The sequence below is a fragment of the Euleptes europaea genome, chromosome 1 (genome assembly GCF_029931775.1).
Source record: "Euleptes europaea isolate rEulEur1 chromosome 1, rEulEur1.hap1, whole genome shotgun sequence".
NCBI lineage: Eukaryota > Metazoa > Chordata > Lepidosauria > Squamata > Sphaerodactylidae > Euleptes > Euleptes europaea.
In genome coordinates this window covers 7,698,820-7,718,347 of record NC_079312.1, presented here as the reverse complement: position 1 = coordinate 7,718,347, position 19,528 = coordinate 7,698,820, and the positions used below count along the sequence as shown (strand labels likewise).

Sequence of the window (19,528 nt, the reverse complement as noted above, 5' to 3'; positions counted from 1 at the left end):
TACAGGTTTCAGCCCGTTTTGCATTGTGTATGGGAAAGAGTTCGGCCCTCTGGGCAGTGTGGATGTTTCGAGGGAGGAGGGAGGTGCAGACGTTTCTGAGTGGGAGCACACAATTCAAACCACTTGGCCATGGTTGCAAAAAAAATTGGAACATGCTAAACAAAGATACAAAGCCCAAGCCGATAAGCATCGTTCTCCAGGGTGGGAGCTCAAGGTGGGGAACTTAGTGTACTTGTCCACCAACAACTTGCGGTCCCTGTGTCCATGCAAGAAACTCAGTGAAAGATTCATTGGCCCTTTTCCCATAGCGAGAATTGTCAATCCAGTAACGGTGGAACTCGCTCTCCCTAAGGCACTGAGAAAGGTCCATCCTGTTTTCCATGTTAGCCTTTTGAAACATGTCCCCTCGCCCGAGTGGCACTCCGAAGTCCCCCCAGAGGTGTCTAGTGTGGTGGGTGGGAAGAACATTTTGAGGTGTCCAAAATCCTTGACTCCCGTATCCACAGGGGGGGACTCTAGTTCAGTGGAAATATTTTGGCCCTGCTTACGATGAGTGGGTTGCGCATCACCACATCTCCGCCCCCAGGTTGGTGCATCAGTTCCATGCGTTGTACCCGGATTGTCCTTCCCCACCAGACATGGGGGGAGGGGGGCCTTAGAGGGGGCAGAATGTCAGGCACCAGCCTGTTGTTCAGTGGCTGGCCAGGTGGTTAGCCTCAAGGTCACAATGTTATTCTCTGTACTGATGTTTTGTCTTATGCCGGCTCTTCCCTGGGATTTAGCTGGTGATTTAGCTGGTGATTCAGAGCTGACATACCAACCTGGAAAGCTTTAAGAGGGGGTGGACTGTCGCAGGAGCTAGCAGATTAGTCAGAAGTCCCAGGAAAAACCACCAGAGATCCTTACTACATAAAAGCAGTGCTTGATTTATTTACAGTATTCAGATTCACAGTAATCACCAACACTTCTTCCATCCACTATATTTTCCCACACATTGGTTACAGGGCTATTCATATACATACAGTTCCTTGCTACCACACACCAATCAGGTCAGTGCTGAGTCACTGCACCTATTGCTGGACCTTGAATCAGCTTTGGTCTAAACTGGTTCAAGCTGGTTTCCTGAATGACATCAGTCAGGGACTTTCCAGGTACTTTCCATCTAGATGCCCAAGATCTAGAACCTGTCTTGTCAGATACTGATGTCAGCCTTGCTATTTCTGAAATGGACATGTTCATAGAGAATATAACTAGCCATGGCTCCTAGTCAAAATTGATACTAGTCATGATGCACACCTAATCTCTCCAGTATCAACGAAGCATGCCTATTAGGTGCTATGGAAAACAGGCAGGATAATGCTGCTGCAGTTGTCTTGTTTGGGCGCTTCCCAGAGGCACCCGATTGGCCACTGTGTGAACAGACAGCTGGACTTGGTGGGCCTTGGTCTGATCCAGAAGGGCTTTTCTTAAGAGAACAGGTATTACATTATAAAATAAAAAACAGAAAACACAAAGCAAGGTATTTAAAAACCCATTAGCAGAACGACACTTTGTTATCAGAAGCCTTTTCTTTAACTTTAGCAGTCACCAATGAAACCGACAATCTTACACACCCAGTGGCTATGAGATGAATTAAGATGGCTAGACTTACACCACACTCTATTTTAGGTAGCTTCTCCCCTGTGAACCCTCAGATGTGTAGTTAGGGTATCAATGCGAGAGAAGCACTTTCAATACTCTAGGCATTTATATGGCTTTTCCCGTGTGAACCTTTTGATGTGAAGTTAGGCTCCTATTGTAACGGAAGCACTTTCCACTCCAAGCATTTATATGGTTTCTCCCGTGTGAAGCTTTTGATGTACAGTCAGTTGGCCATTGGAAGAGAAGAACTTTCCACACTCCAAGCATGTATATGGTTTCTCCCGTGTGAACCTTTTGATGTACAGTCAGGTGGCTACTGGAATAGAAGCACTGTCCACACTCCAGGCATTTATATGGCTTCTCCCCTGTGTGAAATCTTTGATGTTTAGTTAGCTCACCATTAGAAGTGAAGCACTTTCCACACTCCAAGCATTTATATGGCTTCTCTCCTGTGTGAACCTTTTGATGTTCAGTCAGGTGGCCATTTAGGGAGAAGCGCTTTCCACATTCGAAGCATTCATATGGCTTCTCCTGTGTGAACCTTTTGATGTCTAGTTAGGCTGCCTTTTTCAGAGAAGCACTTTCCACACTCCAGGCATTTATATGGCTTTTCTCCTGTGTGAACCTTTTGATGTTCAGTCAGGTGGCCATTTAGGGAGAAGCGCTTTCCACATTCGAAGCATTCATATGGCTTCTCCTGTGTGAACCTTTTGATGTCTAGTTAGGCTGCCTTTTTCAGAGAAGCACTTTCCACACTCCAGGCATTTATATGGCTTTTCTCCTGTGTGAACCCTTTGATGCGTAGTTAGGGTGCCATTGCAAGAGAAGCACTTTCCACACTCCAGGCATTTATATGGCTTCTCCCCTGTGTGAATGTTTTGATGGTTAATTAGCCCGCTATTGTAAGAGAAGCACTTTCCACACTCTATGCATTTATATGGCTTCTCCCCTGTGTGAACCCTTTGATGTATAGTTAGCTGGGAATTCTGAAAGAAGCACTTTCCACACTCCAGGCATTTATATGGCTTTTCCCCTGTGTGAATCCTTTGATGTGAAGTTAGGCTCATATTGTACGGGAAGCACTTTCCACACTCCAAGCATTTATATGATCTTTCACCTGTGTGAACCTTTTGATGTCTAGTTAGGCTGCCATTCTCAGAGAAGCACTTTCCACACTCCAGGCATTTATATGGCTTCTCCCCTGTGTGAACCTTTTGATGCGTAGTTAGGGTGCCCTTGCAAGAGAAGCACTTTCCACACTCCATGCATTTATATGGCTTCTCCCCTGTGTGAACCCTTTGATGTTGAGTTAGGCCGCTATTGTAAGGGAAGCACCTTCCACACTCCATGCATTTATATGGCTTCTCCCCTGTGTGAACCCTTTGATGTGTAGTTAGCTGGGAATTCTGAGAGAAGCACTTTACACACTCCAGGCATTGATATGGCTTCTCCCCTGTGTGAATCCTTTGATGTGAACTTATGCCGCTATTGCTAGAGAAGCACTTTCCACACTCCATGCATTTATATGGCTTCTCCCCTGTGTGAATCTTTTGATGTACAGTCAGTTGGCTACTGGAAGAGAAGCACTTTCCACACTCCAGGCATTTATATGGCTTCTCCCCTCTGTGAAATCTTTGATGTTGAGTTAGGTAGCTATTCCAAGTAAAGCACTTTTCACACTCCAAACATTTATATGGCTTCTCCCCTGTGTGAACCTTTTGATGTACAGTCAGGTAGCCATTTAGAGAAAAGCGCTTTCCACATTCCAAGCATTCATATGGCTTCTCTCCTCTGTGAACCTTTTGATGTCTGGTTAGCATACTATTGCAAGAGAAACACTTTCCACACTCCAGGCATTCATATGGCTTTTCCCCTGTGTGAACCTTTTGATGTTTAGTTAGGTTACCATTCAAAGAAAAGCACTTTCCACACTCCAGGCATTCATATGGCTTCTCCCCTGTGTGAACCTTCTGATGTGAAGTTAGGACACTATTGCAAGAGAAGCACTTTCCACACTCCAGGCATTTATATGGCTTCTCCCCTGTGTGAACCTTCTGATGTACAGTCAGGTGGCTACTGGAAGAGAAGCACTTTCCACACTCCAGGCATTTATATGGCTTCTCCCCTGTGTGAACCTTTTGATGCTTAGTTAAGTTGCCATTCTGAGAGAACTTTCCACACTCCAGGCATTTATATGGTCTTTCTCCTGTGTGAACCCTTTGATGCATCGTTAGGCTGCCATTGTAAGAGAAGCACTTTCCACATTCCAAGCATTTATCTTCATTATTTTCCACAACCGTCCTTGCTGATTCCTTTTCTCTCACCATCTCCCTCATATCTGGAACTGCAAAAGAGAGACAGAAACTGAAAAATGAAAATATTTTTTTGTTTAAAGAAAAGGAAAAAATATGGACAGACTTCAAACTGGAGGCTGGAACCATGGACAGATAAGACAGATATTTCTTAAAACAGGGGTGGGGAACCTTTTTCCTGCCAAGGGCCATTTGCACATTTATGACATCATTCAGGGGCCATACCAGGTGTAGATCTCCCGGTGGGGGGGAAGAGGCTAGGGTTGCCAGGTCTCCAGCCACCACCTGGAGGTTGGCAACCCCATGGGAGGCCACACAGAGAAGGCCTGCAGGGTACCCCCACTCCCCCCTCCCAGGCGGAAGGGCAGCCAGCAGTGGGCCCGAGCAAACGAGGTGCCAGGGGGGCACAGTCCACAGTCGATCGGCAAGGGAGGAAGGAAAACAGAGAAAGAGGAAAAGGGAGGGAGGGAGAAAGGGAGAGAAAGGGAGAAAGAAATGGAGAGAGAGGGAGAAAGAAAGAAAAGGACGAAGGGAGACAAAGAAAAGGACGGAGGGAGACAAAGAAAGAGACAGAAAAAGAGGGAGAAAGAGGGAGAGAAAGAAGAGTGACAGAAAAAGAGGAAGAAAAGAGAGAAAAGCCTTCCCCCCACACACACACACCCCTGCTGGCCCCGCGCGACTGGGCCCCAGCCTCCCCTGCCCACACACACACACCCAGAGGCGCACAGAGCCCAGCGCGACCCGGCCCCAGTCTCCATGCCCTCTCCTCCCCAGAGTCCACAAAAGGGTCCCCCGAAGCCCGATCGGCTCCTGCATGCATGCTCTGCCGCCGGGAGCCGCCAGCCTCTTTCCCCCTCCCTCTCGCTGCTCAACAGCCGACAGTCGGCGAGAGGAGGTCCAAAGGGCGCTGCAGCGCTGCTGCAAGCCGTGGCACCAGGAACACCCTCTGGAAGGGCCGCCTGTGCCCCGCCTCTGCAGCAGCTCCCGAGGGCCATAAAAAATGTCCTCGGGGGCCGCATACGGTCCCCGGGCCTGAGGTTCCCCACCCCTGACCTACAAGAGCCAATGAACTCTGACCGTGAAAGCCTTCGACAATATTTTAAAAATGAGAAGCATGCATACTGGATGGAGGATACACTTCTGGGTAGCAGAGTGCGTGAACAGGATCTTGCGGTATGGCTGGATTGTAAACTCAATATGAGCCACCAGTGTGATGCAGCAGCAAAAAAGGCTAACATGGTCATGGGGTGTATCAACAGAGGCATACCTTATTTTTCGCTCCTAAGACGCACTTTTTTCCTCCTCAAAAGTGAGGGGAAATGTCTGTGTGTCTTATGGAGCGAATGTGTGTGTGAATCCGGCCCCCAGGGAGAAGGGCAAAGCTGCCAAGAGGCCCTGGGAGCCATGGCCGACCCCCGGTCGCGGCAGCCCAGCACGGAGCCCACGCGCCCCGGGAGCAGGCTTTAAAGCCGCCAGCCAGCTGGGGGGCGTGAGGCCCCTCCCAGCCACCCAGCACAGCGGCAGCAGGGCGTGGAGCCAGGCCGCCCCGGGAGCCGGCTGGGCCGCCGCCAGCCAGCTGGGGGGCAGGAGGCCCCTCCCAGCCATCCAGCGCAGCCCGCCCCTTCCCTGGACTGCCCGCCGCCCCTTCCCTGGACTGCCCGCCGCCCCTTCCCTGGACTGCCCAGCTGCGCGGCGGAAGCTTTGAGCCACGCGGCGCTGCCTGCCCCCCACCGCCCCCCTCCCGAGTGATCCTGGCCCCAGAGAAGGCCAGGCTCGCTTTCCCCACTGCCCCTCTCCCTTGCGATCCTGGCCCCTGAGAGGGCCTGGCTCGCATTCCCCGCAGCCCCCCCTCTCCCGGGCACAGTCAGGCTGCCGCTTTCTTCTCTCCCCCCCCTATGCTGGCCATGCGCATAGAAACCAATGGGTAGACCTGGTCTCCGGGGGGAAGGGGGTCTCAGTCAGGAGGCCGTGTCTACTGCCATGCAAACCAGCCAGCTCTGTGCGGCCCCATCCGCCTCCCAGCTGGCCGTCGGGGCGGGGAATGCCGGCTCGCGCCATCCCGACGTGCACGCGCCCAGCCGGCATTCACTCCATAAGATGCACAGACATTTCCCCTCACTTTTGAGGAGGAAAAAAGTGCGTCTTATGGAGCGAAAAATATAGTACATACATTGTACTTTGACAAGAGTTTTTATAGAAGTGTTAAAGACTTGATAATCTGTGTTTACACATATTTTACTAGAAGTATATCAATAAAAAGACTTGCTTTTTAAAAGTAGGTAAAGTTGTTGAGTCCTGCTTACTCGATGACTGGCTGAATAAGATAACTTCACTTCTCAGTAAGTGATACATTCTAAGAGCCTGTCATCTGAACAGCACGACCCGCTTCAAATCTTTTGAAGAACCTATGATTTTAGAAGAGGCAGTGAAAGCTGCTCTGAGAGCGACTGGGAGAAACAAATCAGGAGCAAATAGAGCTCTTCCAAGCTACATAAATAGAGTCCATTCAAAATCTTAACAAGAATATGCCAACAAATGTTGAAAACAAACAATGGCCTCAAGACTGGAAACGTCAATTTACTGTCCAGTTCCAAAAATAGTAAAAACAGCAGCAACTATCGGACAATCACATTAATTTCTCATGCGATTAAAGTGATGCTCAAAATCGTACAACAAGGACTGTTACTATACATGGAATGAGAAATGCCTGATGTTCAAGCTGGATTCAGAAAAGGAAGCAGCACTAGAGATCATATTGCAAATTTACATTGAGAATTTCAAAAGGAAATCGGCTTGCGTTTCATAGATTACAGCAAAGCTTTTGACTGCATGGATCATGAAAAGCTATGGCTAGTTTTAAAAGAAATGGGTGTGCCATAGTATCTGATTGTTTTGACGTGCGACTTGTACTCTGGACAACAGGCTACTCTGAGGACAGAATATGGAGAAACAGAATGGTTCCCAATTGGCAAACGTGCCTCACAAGGATGTATTATATTTCCCTGCCTCTTCAATTTATTTGCAGAACATATCAAAAGGAAAACTGGATTAGATTTAGATGGTGGGCTAGGTCAGATGTTCCTGTATTCGTTCAATGATTGGTTAGACATAATTCCTCTTCCTGGCAACTCCAGCTTGACGCCAGCAGGTTGCCTCACAGGTTGCCTCACACCTCTGGTCAGAAATAGGACTACACCTGGACATTAAGAAGACAAAAGTAATGACTGCTGAGAAATTACTCAACTTTAAAGTTGATGATGAGGAAATTCAAATTGTTCAAGGCTTTCTATTCTCAGTCTCTACCATCAACCCAAAGGGAGACTGCAACCAAGAAATCAGAAGGAGATTGAGTCTGGGAGGGGCAGCCGTGAAAAAGCTAGAAAAGATTTCTAAGGATGTGTCACTGGCAAGCAAGATCAAGTTAATTCATGCCATACTATTCCCCTTTACTATGGCTGTTACCGCACTTGTATTCCCAGCGATGTATTAAGAGTTTGAAAATGTTATAAAAAATACTGTTCGCACTTTGTTTGGCCCCTTTAGCTGTGAAGATGTCTTCCAACCATTTATAAGCCGTGGTATCCAAAAACTCTTTTAAAGCGATGTTTTTTATAACATTTTCAAACTCTTAATACATTGCTGGGAATACAAAGTGTGGTAACCCCCTATGTATGGACAATGAAAAAAGCCGACAGGAAGAAAGTAGATTCCTTTGAAATGTGGCGTTGGAGGAGAGTTTTATGGATACCGTGGACAGCAAAAAAGATAAATCAATGGGTTCTAGATCAGTGGTTTTCAACCTGGGGGTCGGGACCCCCAAGGGGGTCGCGAAGTGTTTTCTGGGGGGTCGCCGCCACTGTCCTGGGACAGCCCCCATCCCGGGCTGTCCAGGACTAACCCAGACGCCCTGTAACCCTGATCCGTCCGCGAGGGCAGGGAAGACCCCAAGCAGAGAGGAGAGGAACTGGCCGACTGACAGCCAGAAGGAGCCAAGCTGCAGAGACGCGGCGGTGTGCTGCAGCACACCAGCTGTAGTCCTGCTGCCCAGCTGAGAGGCGGGTGGGCCAGCCCTGGGCGCGGTTGCACCTGCGCTGGGCGGATGATGCGGCAGGATGTGTGGGAGGCCGAGGAAGCTCCCCTGGCTCGGCCAGTTCAGGTCTCGGAAAAGAAGAGGGGGGTCCCCCTTGAGGCCGCTACAGCCACATTGTTTTTACTTTTAGCCGCGCTCGGGTGGGGCGGGAGCTTCAGCCTGGAATCCAAGTGCGTATGTCTGTAGTGTGGCTTCGCTTTTCTGCCCTGAGTCATCAGTTCCGCTCTGCCCTGGGTCATCAGTTCCGCTCTGGCAAGGCCAAGGGGGAGAGAGTTGAGGTGCATGCGCAGTTCGGGATTTCCCCCTCGAGCGCGCAGGTTCGGTGAGGCGCAGAGGAGTGGTGACTGGTGGAGGGGAGAAAAAGGCACGAAAAGTCCGAGCGGGATAAGCGGCCCTCGGCTCTTTCCTGGCCCTTCGCTCTTGTGAGGTGATTAAACGGAGCTCCGCTTTGAGGGATAACTGCAGTTCTGTGCACAAGCAGTGACCCAGTCACAAGAGAGGGGGTTTCCTCGCGAGAACCCCGGCCTGCTTGGAAGAGTTTTTGGGGAGAGAGGGGAGGACAAGGAACCCAGTGCATGCTCAGAGGCACTCTTTCCTCCATGCCAGGAAAGGTTGCCGCGCCACACAGTCATAGCCGCTGCGCAACAGGTGGTAGTACCGTTTGCTTGTTTGTTTTAAACTTTAAAATTTAAAGCAATTATATATATGGATACCCCGGACTGCCAAAAAAATGTGTTTATCCTATTGCAAATGTAATTTATGCAAATTTATGCAAATTTATGCAAATGTGATGAGGGTCGCAGGTTACTTGGCAATTGTAAAAGGGGGTCGCGGCTCAAAAAAGGTTGAGAACCACTGTTCTAGATCGAATCAAGCCTGAACTGTCACCAGAAGCTAAAATAACTAAACTGAGGCTATTGTACTTTGGTCACAATATGAGAAGACAAGGATCACTGGGAAAGACAATAATGCTAGGAAAAGTAGAAGAGCCAACATGAAATGGATCGACTCAATCAAGGAAGCCACAGCCCTTAGTTAGCGAGACCACAGAAAGGCTGTTAATGATAGGACTTTTTGGAGGACATTGGTTCATAGGGTCACCATGAGTCGGAAAAGACTTGACGGCACTTAACACACACAAACCCATGGGTAGCAGCACCAGCAGGCAACATCAGGAAAAGAACACGGCCTCTGTGCCCTGTCTTTTGGCTCTCCAGGGCAGCTGATCAGCCACTGTGTGAAACAGGACACTGGACTAGATGGACAACTGGAGTGATCCACAACACTTCTCTTGTATTCTTAAAGAAGAGAAACGGGACTCAATTCTTGAAAGATTTCAGCTGAATAAACAGAAGCCACAATTTTTTTTTCCAGCGGAAGGAAGGTAGGAAGGTACCTATCCGGGGCTGGGTGGGCAAAGGAGGGGCCAGGGGGCCAAAGTGCATCTCCTCGTACTTCCAAGCTTCCAAAGAGATATTCCCTGACATACAGAACAGCATTCAAATATTTAGTGCTTTCCTTTTCTCATGCTGTAACATCCCCAGGTGCGGGAGTTCCATTCCTCCCTCTGTGGCAAAGGGAATTGTCTCCTGAAATTCAAGAGTGTCAAAGCAAAATGCAATCCCCTCCTTTCTCTTGTGTGTGCATAATAAAAGAGAAATAATCCTTACCCAGAGAGGCAACAGTCTCGTAAATTTCATCTGTAACTTCCCAGAAGAGTTTTCTTTGGCCTGGATCCAGCAGAGCCCATTCCTCCTCCGTAAAGAACACAGCTACCTCCTCAAAGGACACTGGCGATCCCTGAAAGGGAAGAAGAGTTGTTTTATATGCCGACTTTCTCTCCCACAAGGGAGAATCAAACCCGCTTACAATCACCTTCCCTTCCCCTCCCCACAACAGACACCCTGTGAGCTACGTGAGGCTGAGAGAGTGTGACTAGCCCAAGGTCACCCAGCTGGCTTCATGTGTACGAGTGGGGAAACTAATCCAGTTCACCAGATTAGCATCCACCACTCATGTGGAGGAGTGGGGAATCAAACCTGGTTCTCCAGGTCAGTGTCCACCGCTCCAAACCACCGCTCTTAACCACTACACCATGGTGGCTCCAATTCAGCTCAACCCAATAGACAAGAAATTGATCACTTTCCATCTTTCCCCTCCCTTGTTACAATCCATGTGGTTAAGTAAAGCTAGTTTAGCGGTTAATGACCATATAAAGGATTTTGATTTCCAGTGTGTGTTGTCGTCTACTATTTAACTTAGCTCCAATGATCACACATCAGTATGCATGTTACCTATCTATACTAAGAGTTCCAAGATATCACCACGCATTGACACTGAGTACATTTAACGTACTGCGATCAGCATGCCTGACAGGAAGGTACCAAAACTTCTGCCTAATTGTAAATGTTGTCCTTGCTCTGTTAACCTCATAGAGACACCGGCTCACGTGATTTTCCAAGGTAGATTTTATGAACAGGCACACTTGATTTATTGGAATCTCTGTTCTCTGAGCAGAAGTTTCACTCTGCTTCTGAATGGCCTGTGGGTCGTAATAAAGACCGACTTGACTTCAGACCAGCTGCTGAGTCAGAGACCACCTTGAGGATGTCGCTCATGGGAATCACACTCCAAAGGGAGCAACAGAAGGTTTTTAAAGGCGCAAAATATGGCCAAATGCCTCCTTGGGAGTAGCTTTTGGAGCTCGCAAAAAACAACAATGAGAATGGGGACCCAGTAAGGTAAGACAATGAACCCTGCTGCATGTGACCAGGAGTTCACCTAAGTTTTAATAATAAAATAAATGCCTGGCTGGTTGCCTGGAACATGTTCAAGAGAGTGAAAACATAGAGTCCCCTTCTATGCTCCATCCGGCCACCTCTTCTACTTTCACTTCTGTTCACAAGCGATTTCTCTCCGTCTCCTATTCTTACTCAAGAGCTGTTGAGGAAATCCTGAACTCACCTTTCCTACAGACGTGCAAGAGTCAAATTCTCCCTTCAGCCAGGGGAAACAAGAGAGAAGAGAGGCCCTCTGGGGTTCCATATTGCAAATTTTTCCTTCTCCAACTCCAGGAAAAACTGCTACTTGGACATCGACAACAGACAGGGTTGACCTCTCTGGTGCTTGCAAGGCCTTCTGGGAAATGTAGTTTCCTGCAACAAGACACAAATGGAATGAAAAAGCCCAAAGCACCTGGGAATGTGGAAGAGAAGGTTTTGTTGTTCATTTGTGGGGCAGCTTCATATGTGGGGCAGCTTCGTATGTGGGGCAGCTTCGTATGTACATCAATAAATAAATCTTTGCTGTTTTCTGAAACCCCCCTGTTTCAGTGATCTGTGTACTCTTCGGGCTCAATACAAAACCTGCCTCACAAAAGAGACCCAAAGCTTTTCCTTTTGCTACCCTAAGAACATCTTGTCACTAAGGGGAAGGTTCATACCACACAATAACAAAAAGGAAATAATGTGGAACCAGGAATACAGTGGAAAATGAGGTTTCCCCCCAAAAAGCCTTTCCAAACATGTAAGGAATCCTAATCCCCAGATCCCACCTCCAGCCATGTGCTTCTTGCCTTGGAACCCATGATTGATGGTGGAAGACAGAACTCAGGTGTCTCAAAACTGGCCACCTGCCTCAGGATGATGATGATGCGACTCTCAGTGCCAGAAAGGAATTGGATCAGACCATCCTGCCACAGATTCACTCTACTCCATCACTCTGTTCTTTGAAATAGAAACAAAGGTTTACTCATGAGAAGCCAGGAAAGTGTGAGTAGCAGAGACATGAGGGTGGGAAAGATGAACTCTGTGAAAAAACACAGGGCGGGAGGTTCAGTCTTTTCCTTGACCTGGCACAGCTTGCCTGTGGAATGTCATTGGAATGTCCGATTAGGATCATGAAGCTCTGGGTTCGAATCTCCAATCTGCCACTGAAGGTTGCTGCCTGACTTTTGGTCTCAGCCAGACCTGCCTCTTAGGGTTGTTGTTGCTGGCAGAGTGCTAAGAACGCAGAAAAGAGGCAGACTCGCTGATTAAAGATAAAGTTAAATGTTTATTCGGAAACTACACTTCAGATAGGAAACCTCATGATGGGTAGCTATGTTAGTCTTTCTGTAGCAGTAGAAAAGAGCAAGAGTCCAGTAGCAACTTCAAGACTAACAAACTTTCTGGCAGGGGTTGAGCTTTAATGAGTCACAGCTCACTTCTTTAGATAGGAAAGCTGAGAAACAGTGTTGCCCCTAGCTGTCCAACTGGCTGAAGAGGGATAGAGAAGTTACTTCCGAGAAGGCAGAAATAGACCTGAGATTATCAGTCTAAGGACAGACAAGAGGTGACACAAAAGAATGGAAGGGTCTCTAACCTTACAGCTGTATCTAGCTAACAACTTGCCCGCCCCTGTTAGGTCTCCTTCTCAGTTCCTTTACACACTACTCATTGTTACTTCAAACAGTTGTAAGGTGTAAAGGAGGAGGGAGAACAGAATAAGCTAGCCTGTGTCCCTGTAGAGGAGAACGGAAGCACAGGCAGGGAAGGTGGAAATTATCTCCCTGTAAAAAACAAAGGGAGCTTCCCTGAGCTAACAGAGCCAGTGTGGTGTAGTGGTTAGAGTGTCTATCTAGGACCTAAGAGACCCAGCTTCCAATACCCAGGACTCTTCCTGGGCACTTCCTGGGTGACCTCGGGCCAGGCGTACCCTCTCGGCCAGACCTCGGACGATAGAATCATAAAATCACAGAGCTGGAAGGGGACACAGAGGCCATCTAGTCCAACCCCCTGCTCAATGCAGGATCAGCCTAAAGCACCCCTGACAAGTGTCCATCCTCTTGTAGTTTAAACCCATTATGGCGAGTCCTACCCTCTGCTACCAAAAGGAATAGCTCCCTGCTCTCTTTTTTTCAAATACTTGAAAAGAGCAATCATGTTCCCCCTCAGCCTCTTCTCCAGACTGATCATTGCCAAATCTGTCAGCCTTTCTTCCTAGGGCTTGGTCTCCAGGCCCCTGATCATCCTCACACTTTTCCTTTGCACCAGCCCCATTCTGTCCACATCCTTTTTGAAGTTGTTGTGAGGATAAATTGGAGGAGGAAAGAAGGACATAAGGTGCTTTGGGTACCCATTGGGGAGCAATATGATGTAGAAATGGACAAATGACCTCTGGTATTTGCAATGGAACCGAAGACTGCCTGTTTGCGGCAGGCAGAAATTATCACAAAATATAGGAGCAAAGTGAGCTATGGGGTTGACAAGGGGCATAAGCAGGTCAGACCTGTAGCAAATTAATCATAGAATCATAAAGTTGGAAGGGACCACCAGGGTCATCTAGTCCAACCCCTGCACAATGCAGGAAATTCAAAACTACCCACCACACCCCCAGTGACCCCTACTCCATGCCCAGAAGATAGCCAAGATGCCCTCCCTCTCATCATTTGCTTAATGTCTTAAAAACCTCCAGGGAAGGAGAGCTTACCACCTCCCAAGGAAGCCTGTTCCACTGAGGAACCACTCTAACTGTTAGAAAATTCTTCCTAATGTCTAGATGGAAACTCTTTTGATTTAATTTCAACCTGTTGGTTCTGCTCTAACCTTCTGGGGCAACAGAAAACAACTCGGCACCCTCCTCTATATGACAGCTCCCTGTGGGGAGGTCAATACATCCTTGACCTATAAGGCTACTCCTCCCCCCTTCCTTATTTGTCTATCCCTAAATTCCAGTTGTGAGTCTCATCCCACCAGGTTTCAGTAAGGTAGGAGATTTCCTGTCTGGGGTGGGGGCAAAGAAGGCCAAAGCTCACTTCCTCGTTCTTCCAAACTTCCACAGGCATATTCCCTGAACTGCACAACAGGGAGGAGAGAAGGGACTTGAAGATGGTTATCATATCCCCTCTCAGTCTTCTCCTCTTCAGGCTAAACATACCCAACTCCTTCAACCTTTCTGCATAGGACTGGGTCTCCAGACCCCTCACCATCTTTGTTGCCCTCCTCTGGACACGTTCCAGCTTGTCTACATCTTTCTTAAACTGCGGTGCCCCAAACTGAACACAGTACTCTAGGTGAGGTCTAACCAGAGCAGAGTAAAGTGATAGCATCACTTTGCGTGATCCGGACACTCTACTTCTGTTGATGCAGCCCAAGACTGCATTTATAAAGGACTACTAGCCATAGTGACTGAAGTGAACCTCCATATTCAGAGGCAGTAAACCCCACAACACCAGTGCCAGGAAGCAGCTTCAGGAGCAGTGCTTGGACTCTCTAGTGAGTATGTCTGACTCTCCAGCGCAGCCACTGTATGAACAGGATGCTGGACTAGATGGACAACTGGACTGTGGGAGTTGATTTTTTACTGATTGGAACGGAATAAACAAAAGTCATGCTTTTTTTCCAGGGGAAGGAGGGTAGGAATGTAGGAACATAAGGGTGGAAGGGACCTCCAGGCTCATGTAGTACAGCCTCTTGTGCAATGCAGGAAATCTACCACTCTAGCCTCCCCCATCATTCCCACATTAGAGTCAATGGGCATTTTCACACAGCCCACATAATGCACTTTCAATCCACTTTCAGTGCACCTTAACAATCATTTGCAAGTGGATTTTGCCTGTTCGCACAGTAAAACCCACCGTCAAAGTGCATTGAAAGTGGACTGAAAGTGCATTCTTCAGGCTGTGTGAAAGTGCCCTTACTCTGTGCCCAGAGGAAGGCAAGAAACCTCCAGGATCCCTGGGCCAATATGGTCTGGAGGAAAATTCCTTTCTGAACTAGCTCTGGATAAATGGTTAGGGACTGTGGTCTATACTGCTCTGTTTAGCTTATGGTAAGCAGGGTCCTATTTAAGTGATTTCTGTACCACTCAGTGTGCCAGGTGAAGACTTAAGCTATGCTTCAGCTCTTCCTGGTGGTTCCAGACTTCTAAAATCTTAGTGCCTCTGGGCTACTGAATGTTCCATTTTTTGTGACTGCAGTGGATCACTATGTGGAATCTGCCTTGAGTCCCTGTGAGAAATAAATAAAGAACTGAAATCTCCCATGACCTCTATGTCCCATCTCTTTGCAAATTTTGTCATCTGGTCTAAGAGTCCTTCGCCTGGCGGTCTATAACAGACCCCTACCATAATATCACTATTATTTCTTATTCCTTTTACTTTTAATCAGAGAATATCTACTAACCTTCTAAGCTCTGATTCATGTATTTTCTCACCATTATATACATCCTTGACCTATAAGGCTACTCCTTCCCCCTTCCTTATTTGTCTATCCCTAAATTGTACCTCTCAACCCTAATATTCCAGTTGTGAGTCTCATCCCACCAAGTTTCAGTAAGGTAGGAGATTTCCTGTCTGGGGTGGGGGCAAAGAAGGCCAAAGCTCACTTCCTTGTTCTTCCAAACTTCTACAGGCATATTCCCTGAACTGCACAACAGGGAGGAGAGAAAGGATCCCCCCTCCACCATCCATCTTGGTCTCCACTAATTCTCTTAGATTCCCTGATGTTCTACAGTAAAGGGGAAACATGCGTGAACACATGAAACTGCATTATATTGAATCAGACCCTTGGTCCACCACAGTCAGTACTGTCTACTCAGACCAGCAGCGGCTCTCTAGGGTCTCAGGTAGAGGCTCTCCTGAGTCTCAGGTAGAGTTCACCTACTTGCCTGGTAACTTTAACTGCAGATGCCGGGGATTGAACCTGGGACCTTCTGCATGCCAAGCAGCCACAGCCCCTCCCCGTGCCCAGATTGGCTCTCACTGGGCCCTGCTCTGAACAGGACATGGAAGAGCAGAACATTACAAGGAAAAGGAGCTCTGCCACTCAGCAAAGGCCCCTCCCTCCTCTGGTCCAGTCAAATCAACAAGGCCATTCCTCGCCTCCTCCCGTTAGACTCAGTCACTCAAACAAAGGACTGTGGGAGAGCCACTCCATGTCAAAGTAGAAAGGCAAAAGAAGAAAACAGGGGCTGCCAGGATTTGCTAGCAGGAACCTAACGGGATATCGACTGTCTTTCCCAATCAGAGCCCTCCTCATTGACACATTTCTCTTCATTGATTCATTCACTGATTTCAGGGCAGCATTTGATTCGATCTCCAGACCTTTACTTTGGGACAAGCTTGAAGCCACAAACATAGACAAAAGGCTCCTGATGCTGCTGCGAGCCCTACACGAACATACAGCACTGAGAGTCAGGTGTAATAGAGGAGGACATCTTACTGCCCCCATAAACACCTATAGAGGAGTTAGGCAGGGTTGTCTTCTCGCCCCCCCCCAGCTTTTGGCCTACTATATAAACAATCTAGTTAGTTCGTTGAAAGCACCAGATTTGCATCCTCCTAAACTGGCAGACAGGCATATACATATACTGCTCTACGCCGATGACGTGGTAATTCTTTCAAGAACCCCAGTTGGTCTAAGGAGGGCGCTTATGAGAGTGGCAACGTTTTGCGAGAAAGAACGCTTGATGATCAACTACGATAAAACAAAAGTCATGGCCTTTGGTAGACGTCCTAAATATAGGAGGTGGAGCATTAATGGCCACAGGCTGGAATAGGTAACCTGATATAAATATCTCGGAACGACAATCCAGGCATCTGGCTCCAAGTTGGCCCATAATACCCATGTAGCCAATTTTGGGGAAAGATCAGCTCAATTAATAATCAATTTCCTCCGGACCAAAGGGGCACATTACATTCCAACAGCACTTAAACTTTATCAGGCGAAAACCCTAGCACAAATGCTACCTGGAACACAACTCGATTCTTCACCCTCTCTTCTTACTCCCATTGAGCGTGTGCAATCCAAGTTTCTTAGAGCTGCCCTGCAATTGCCAAGATGTGTTCCAAATGCTCTGATCCATTTAGAAACTGGGATGGTGAAGGTGGAGGCAAGGATTGTCCTGTCCTCAATTTATCTCTGGCTAAAAATTAATTTCAACCCTAATGGTCTTCTCCCACTGATCCTTTGTGACACCTTTAGGTCAAAATGGGAGATAGCCATAGAAGACAAATTAAATAACTTGGGTTTTACACCTCTAGCACTACTTCAGTTAGGGTGGGAACAAGCTAAGTTAATTATATCCCAAAGGATTAAAGACATTGAGAGAAGAGCAGATTTAGCAAGGGCGCCTCTATTCATGGCACCCCTCCATTCCAAATACATCCTTGCACCAGCAGCCTATCTCCACTATTTAGAGATAAACAATTATAGAGGGGCCTTTACCCTGGCCAGATGTGCAGCCTTAACTTCTGCAATGCTAGAGGGGAAATTTAAGAAGACACCCTGGGAGGAGAGATTTTGCCCTTGCAAATCAGGGGACTTAGAAACTGTTGAGCATGTCCTCCTGAACTGCAATTTTATACATTACCCCGTTTGAAGTTTATTGAGCCCCTCTTATCGAGAATGGGACCTGACAGGGCAGGAGAAAGGATTGAGATGCTCCTACAAGGGGATGATCACTCTTCAGGTTGTGAAATTTTGCATGGCAGCAATGAAAATTCGACGCCATAGTACAGCCTCTTAGCGCAATTGTCAGATGTGTCCCGGTTGTGACTTTCTTTTTAAGTGTTATAAGACTAGGACTGTAATTCTTTGTTTGCCCATGTATTCTGTTTTATCTGGCTAAGGGCCGTAAATAAATTATCTATCTATCTATCTATCTATCTATCTATCTATCTATCTATCTATCTATCTATCTATCTATCTATCTTATTTCTTTTACTTTTACCCAGAGAATATGAACCAACCTTCCCTGCTGATTCATGTATTTTCTCACCACTATATACATCCTTGACGTATAATGTTACTCCTCTTCCCTTATTTGTCTATTCCTTTTAAACAAGTTGTACTCCTTAATCCTAATATTCCAATTGTGAGTCTCATCCCACCAAGTTTCAGTAAGGCAGGAGATTTCCTGTCTGGGGTGGGGGCAAAGAAGGCCAAAGCTCACTTTTTCGTTCTTCCAACTTCCACAGGCATATTCTCTGAACTGCACAGCAGGGAGGAGAGAAGGGATCCCCCCTCCACCATCCATCTTGGTCTCCATTAATTCTCTTAGATTCCCTGATCTTCTACAGTAAAGGGGAAACATGCATGAACACATGAAGCTGCGTTCTACTGAATCAGACCCTTGGTCCACCAAAGTCAGTATTTTCTGCTCAGATCAGCAGCGGCTCTCCTGGGTCTCAGGTAGAGGTCACCTACTTGCCTGGTAACTTTAACTGCAGATGCCGGGGATTGAACCTGGGACCGTCTGCATGCCAAGCAGAGGCTCCACCAATGAGCCACAGCCCCTCCCCGTGCCCGGCTTGGCTCTGACTGGGCCCTGTTCTGAACAGGACATGGAAGAGCAGAACATTACAAGGAAAAGGAGCTCTGCCACTCAGCCAAGGCCCCTCCCTCCTCTGGTCCAATCAAATCGACAAGGCCATTTCTCGCCTCCTCCCGTTAGACTCAGTCACTCAAACAAAGGACTGTGGGAGACCCACTCCATGTCAAAGTAGAAAGGCAAAAGAAGAAAACAGGGGCCGCCAGGATTTGCTAGCAGGAACCTAACTGGATATCGACTATCCCAATCAGAGCCCTCCTCATTGACATACTTCTCTTCACAGCATCAATGTATTGGCATCAATACATTCATCCCCAGTTGTGGGAGCTCTGTTCTTTCTTCCGTGGCAAACAGAGGTATGTTCTGAAATTCAAGAGGGCCAAAGGAGGATGCCAGCCTCTCCGTTCCCTTCCACCTTCATGGCAAAGAGGAAAAGATCCTTACCCACGGAGCCCACGGTCTTGTAATTTTCCTCCATCACTTTCCAGTAGAGCTTTCTTTGGCTGGGATCCAGCAGAACCCATTCCTCCTCCATAAAGAACACGGCTACCTCCTCAAAGGACACTGGTGATCTCTGAAAGAGGAAAATATGGCCCAGTTGATCTTCTATACTTGTCTCTGAGCGCTGAAGAGTGAAAGAAGAGCCCCATCGACCAGTCTATTGAGTAAAATAATGCAATACCTCAAACCGATGGCAAGAAAAATTGTGTTCTTTTTTCAAAAGAAGAAAAATAACAGAAGGGGATAAAACTCTAAACCCAGCAACTAAAAAAAAGGACATACAGAGACAAAGGGGGACAGAAATCCAACATTAGAAAAAGTTGACATCACAGTCGGCTTTCACAGACTACTTTCGTCCTCAGAAACACATAAAGATCTTTTTTCATCATCATCGTGTCAACAAGGCTGCAATATGAAACCTGATCTTTTAAAAGTCTGGAACAGTTACCAAAAAAGAAAAGAAAAAAGGATTAGTCCATTTCCCTCCATACTTAGGTCCCTGCTTGAAGCCTACTACGATCCATCTATCTGGAAATGCAACAAGTATCTGACCTATCAAGACTTTGTCAGCAAATCTGGAGAGATTAAGCAATTATCTAGCTTGAAAAAAGAAAATAAGGACCTAAATCGGTTAACACACCTACAGTTAAGAGCAAGACTTCAGGAAGATGGT

General features: G+C 47.3%; 1 protein-coding gene across 1 annotated transcript in view; it reads right to left on the bottom strand.

Annotated features, from left to right (window-relative positions):
• LOC130479732 (zinc finger protein 665-like) overlaps positions 1-18,889 on the bottom strand; it is a 40,129-nt gene extending 21,240 nt beyond the window's left edge. The window contains exons 1-4 of the mRNA XM_056852179.1: positions 18,799-18,889; positions 3,329-3,985; positions 2,759-3,262; positions 1,945-2,006 (exon numbers count right to left, since the gene is read on the bottom strand). Coding sequence (XP_056708157.1) covers positions 1,945-2,006; positions 2,759-3,262; positions 3,329-3,985; positions 18,799-18,889 — 1,314 coding nt within the window. The remainder of the gene's footprint in view (positions 1-1,944; positions 2,007-2,758; positions 3,263-3,328; positions 3,986-18,798) is intronic.
• Between the last annotated feature and the right edge of the window lie 639 nt (positions 18,890-19,528).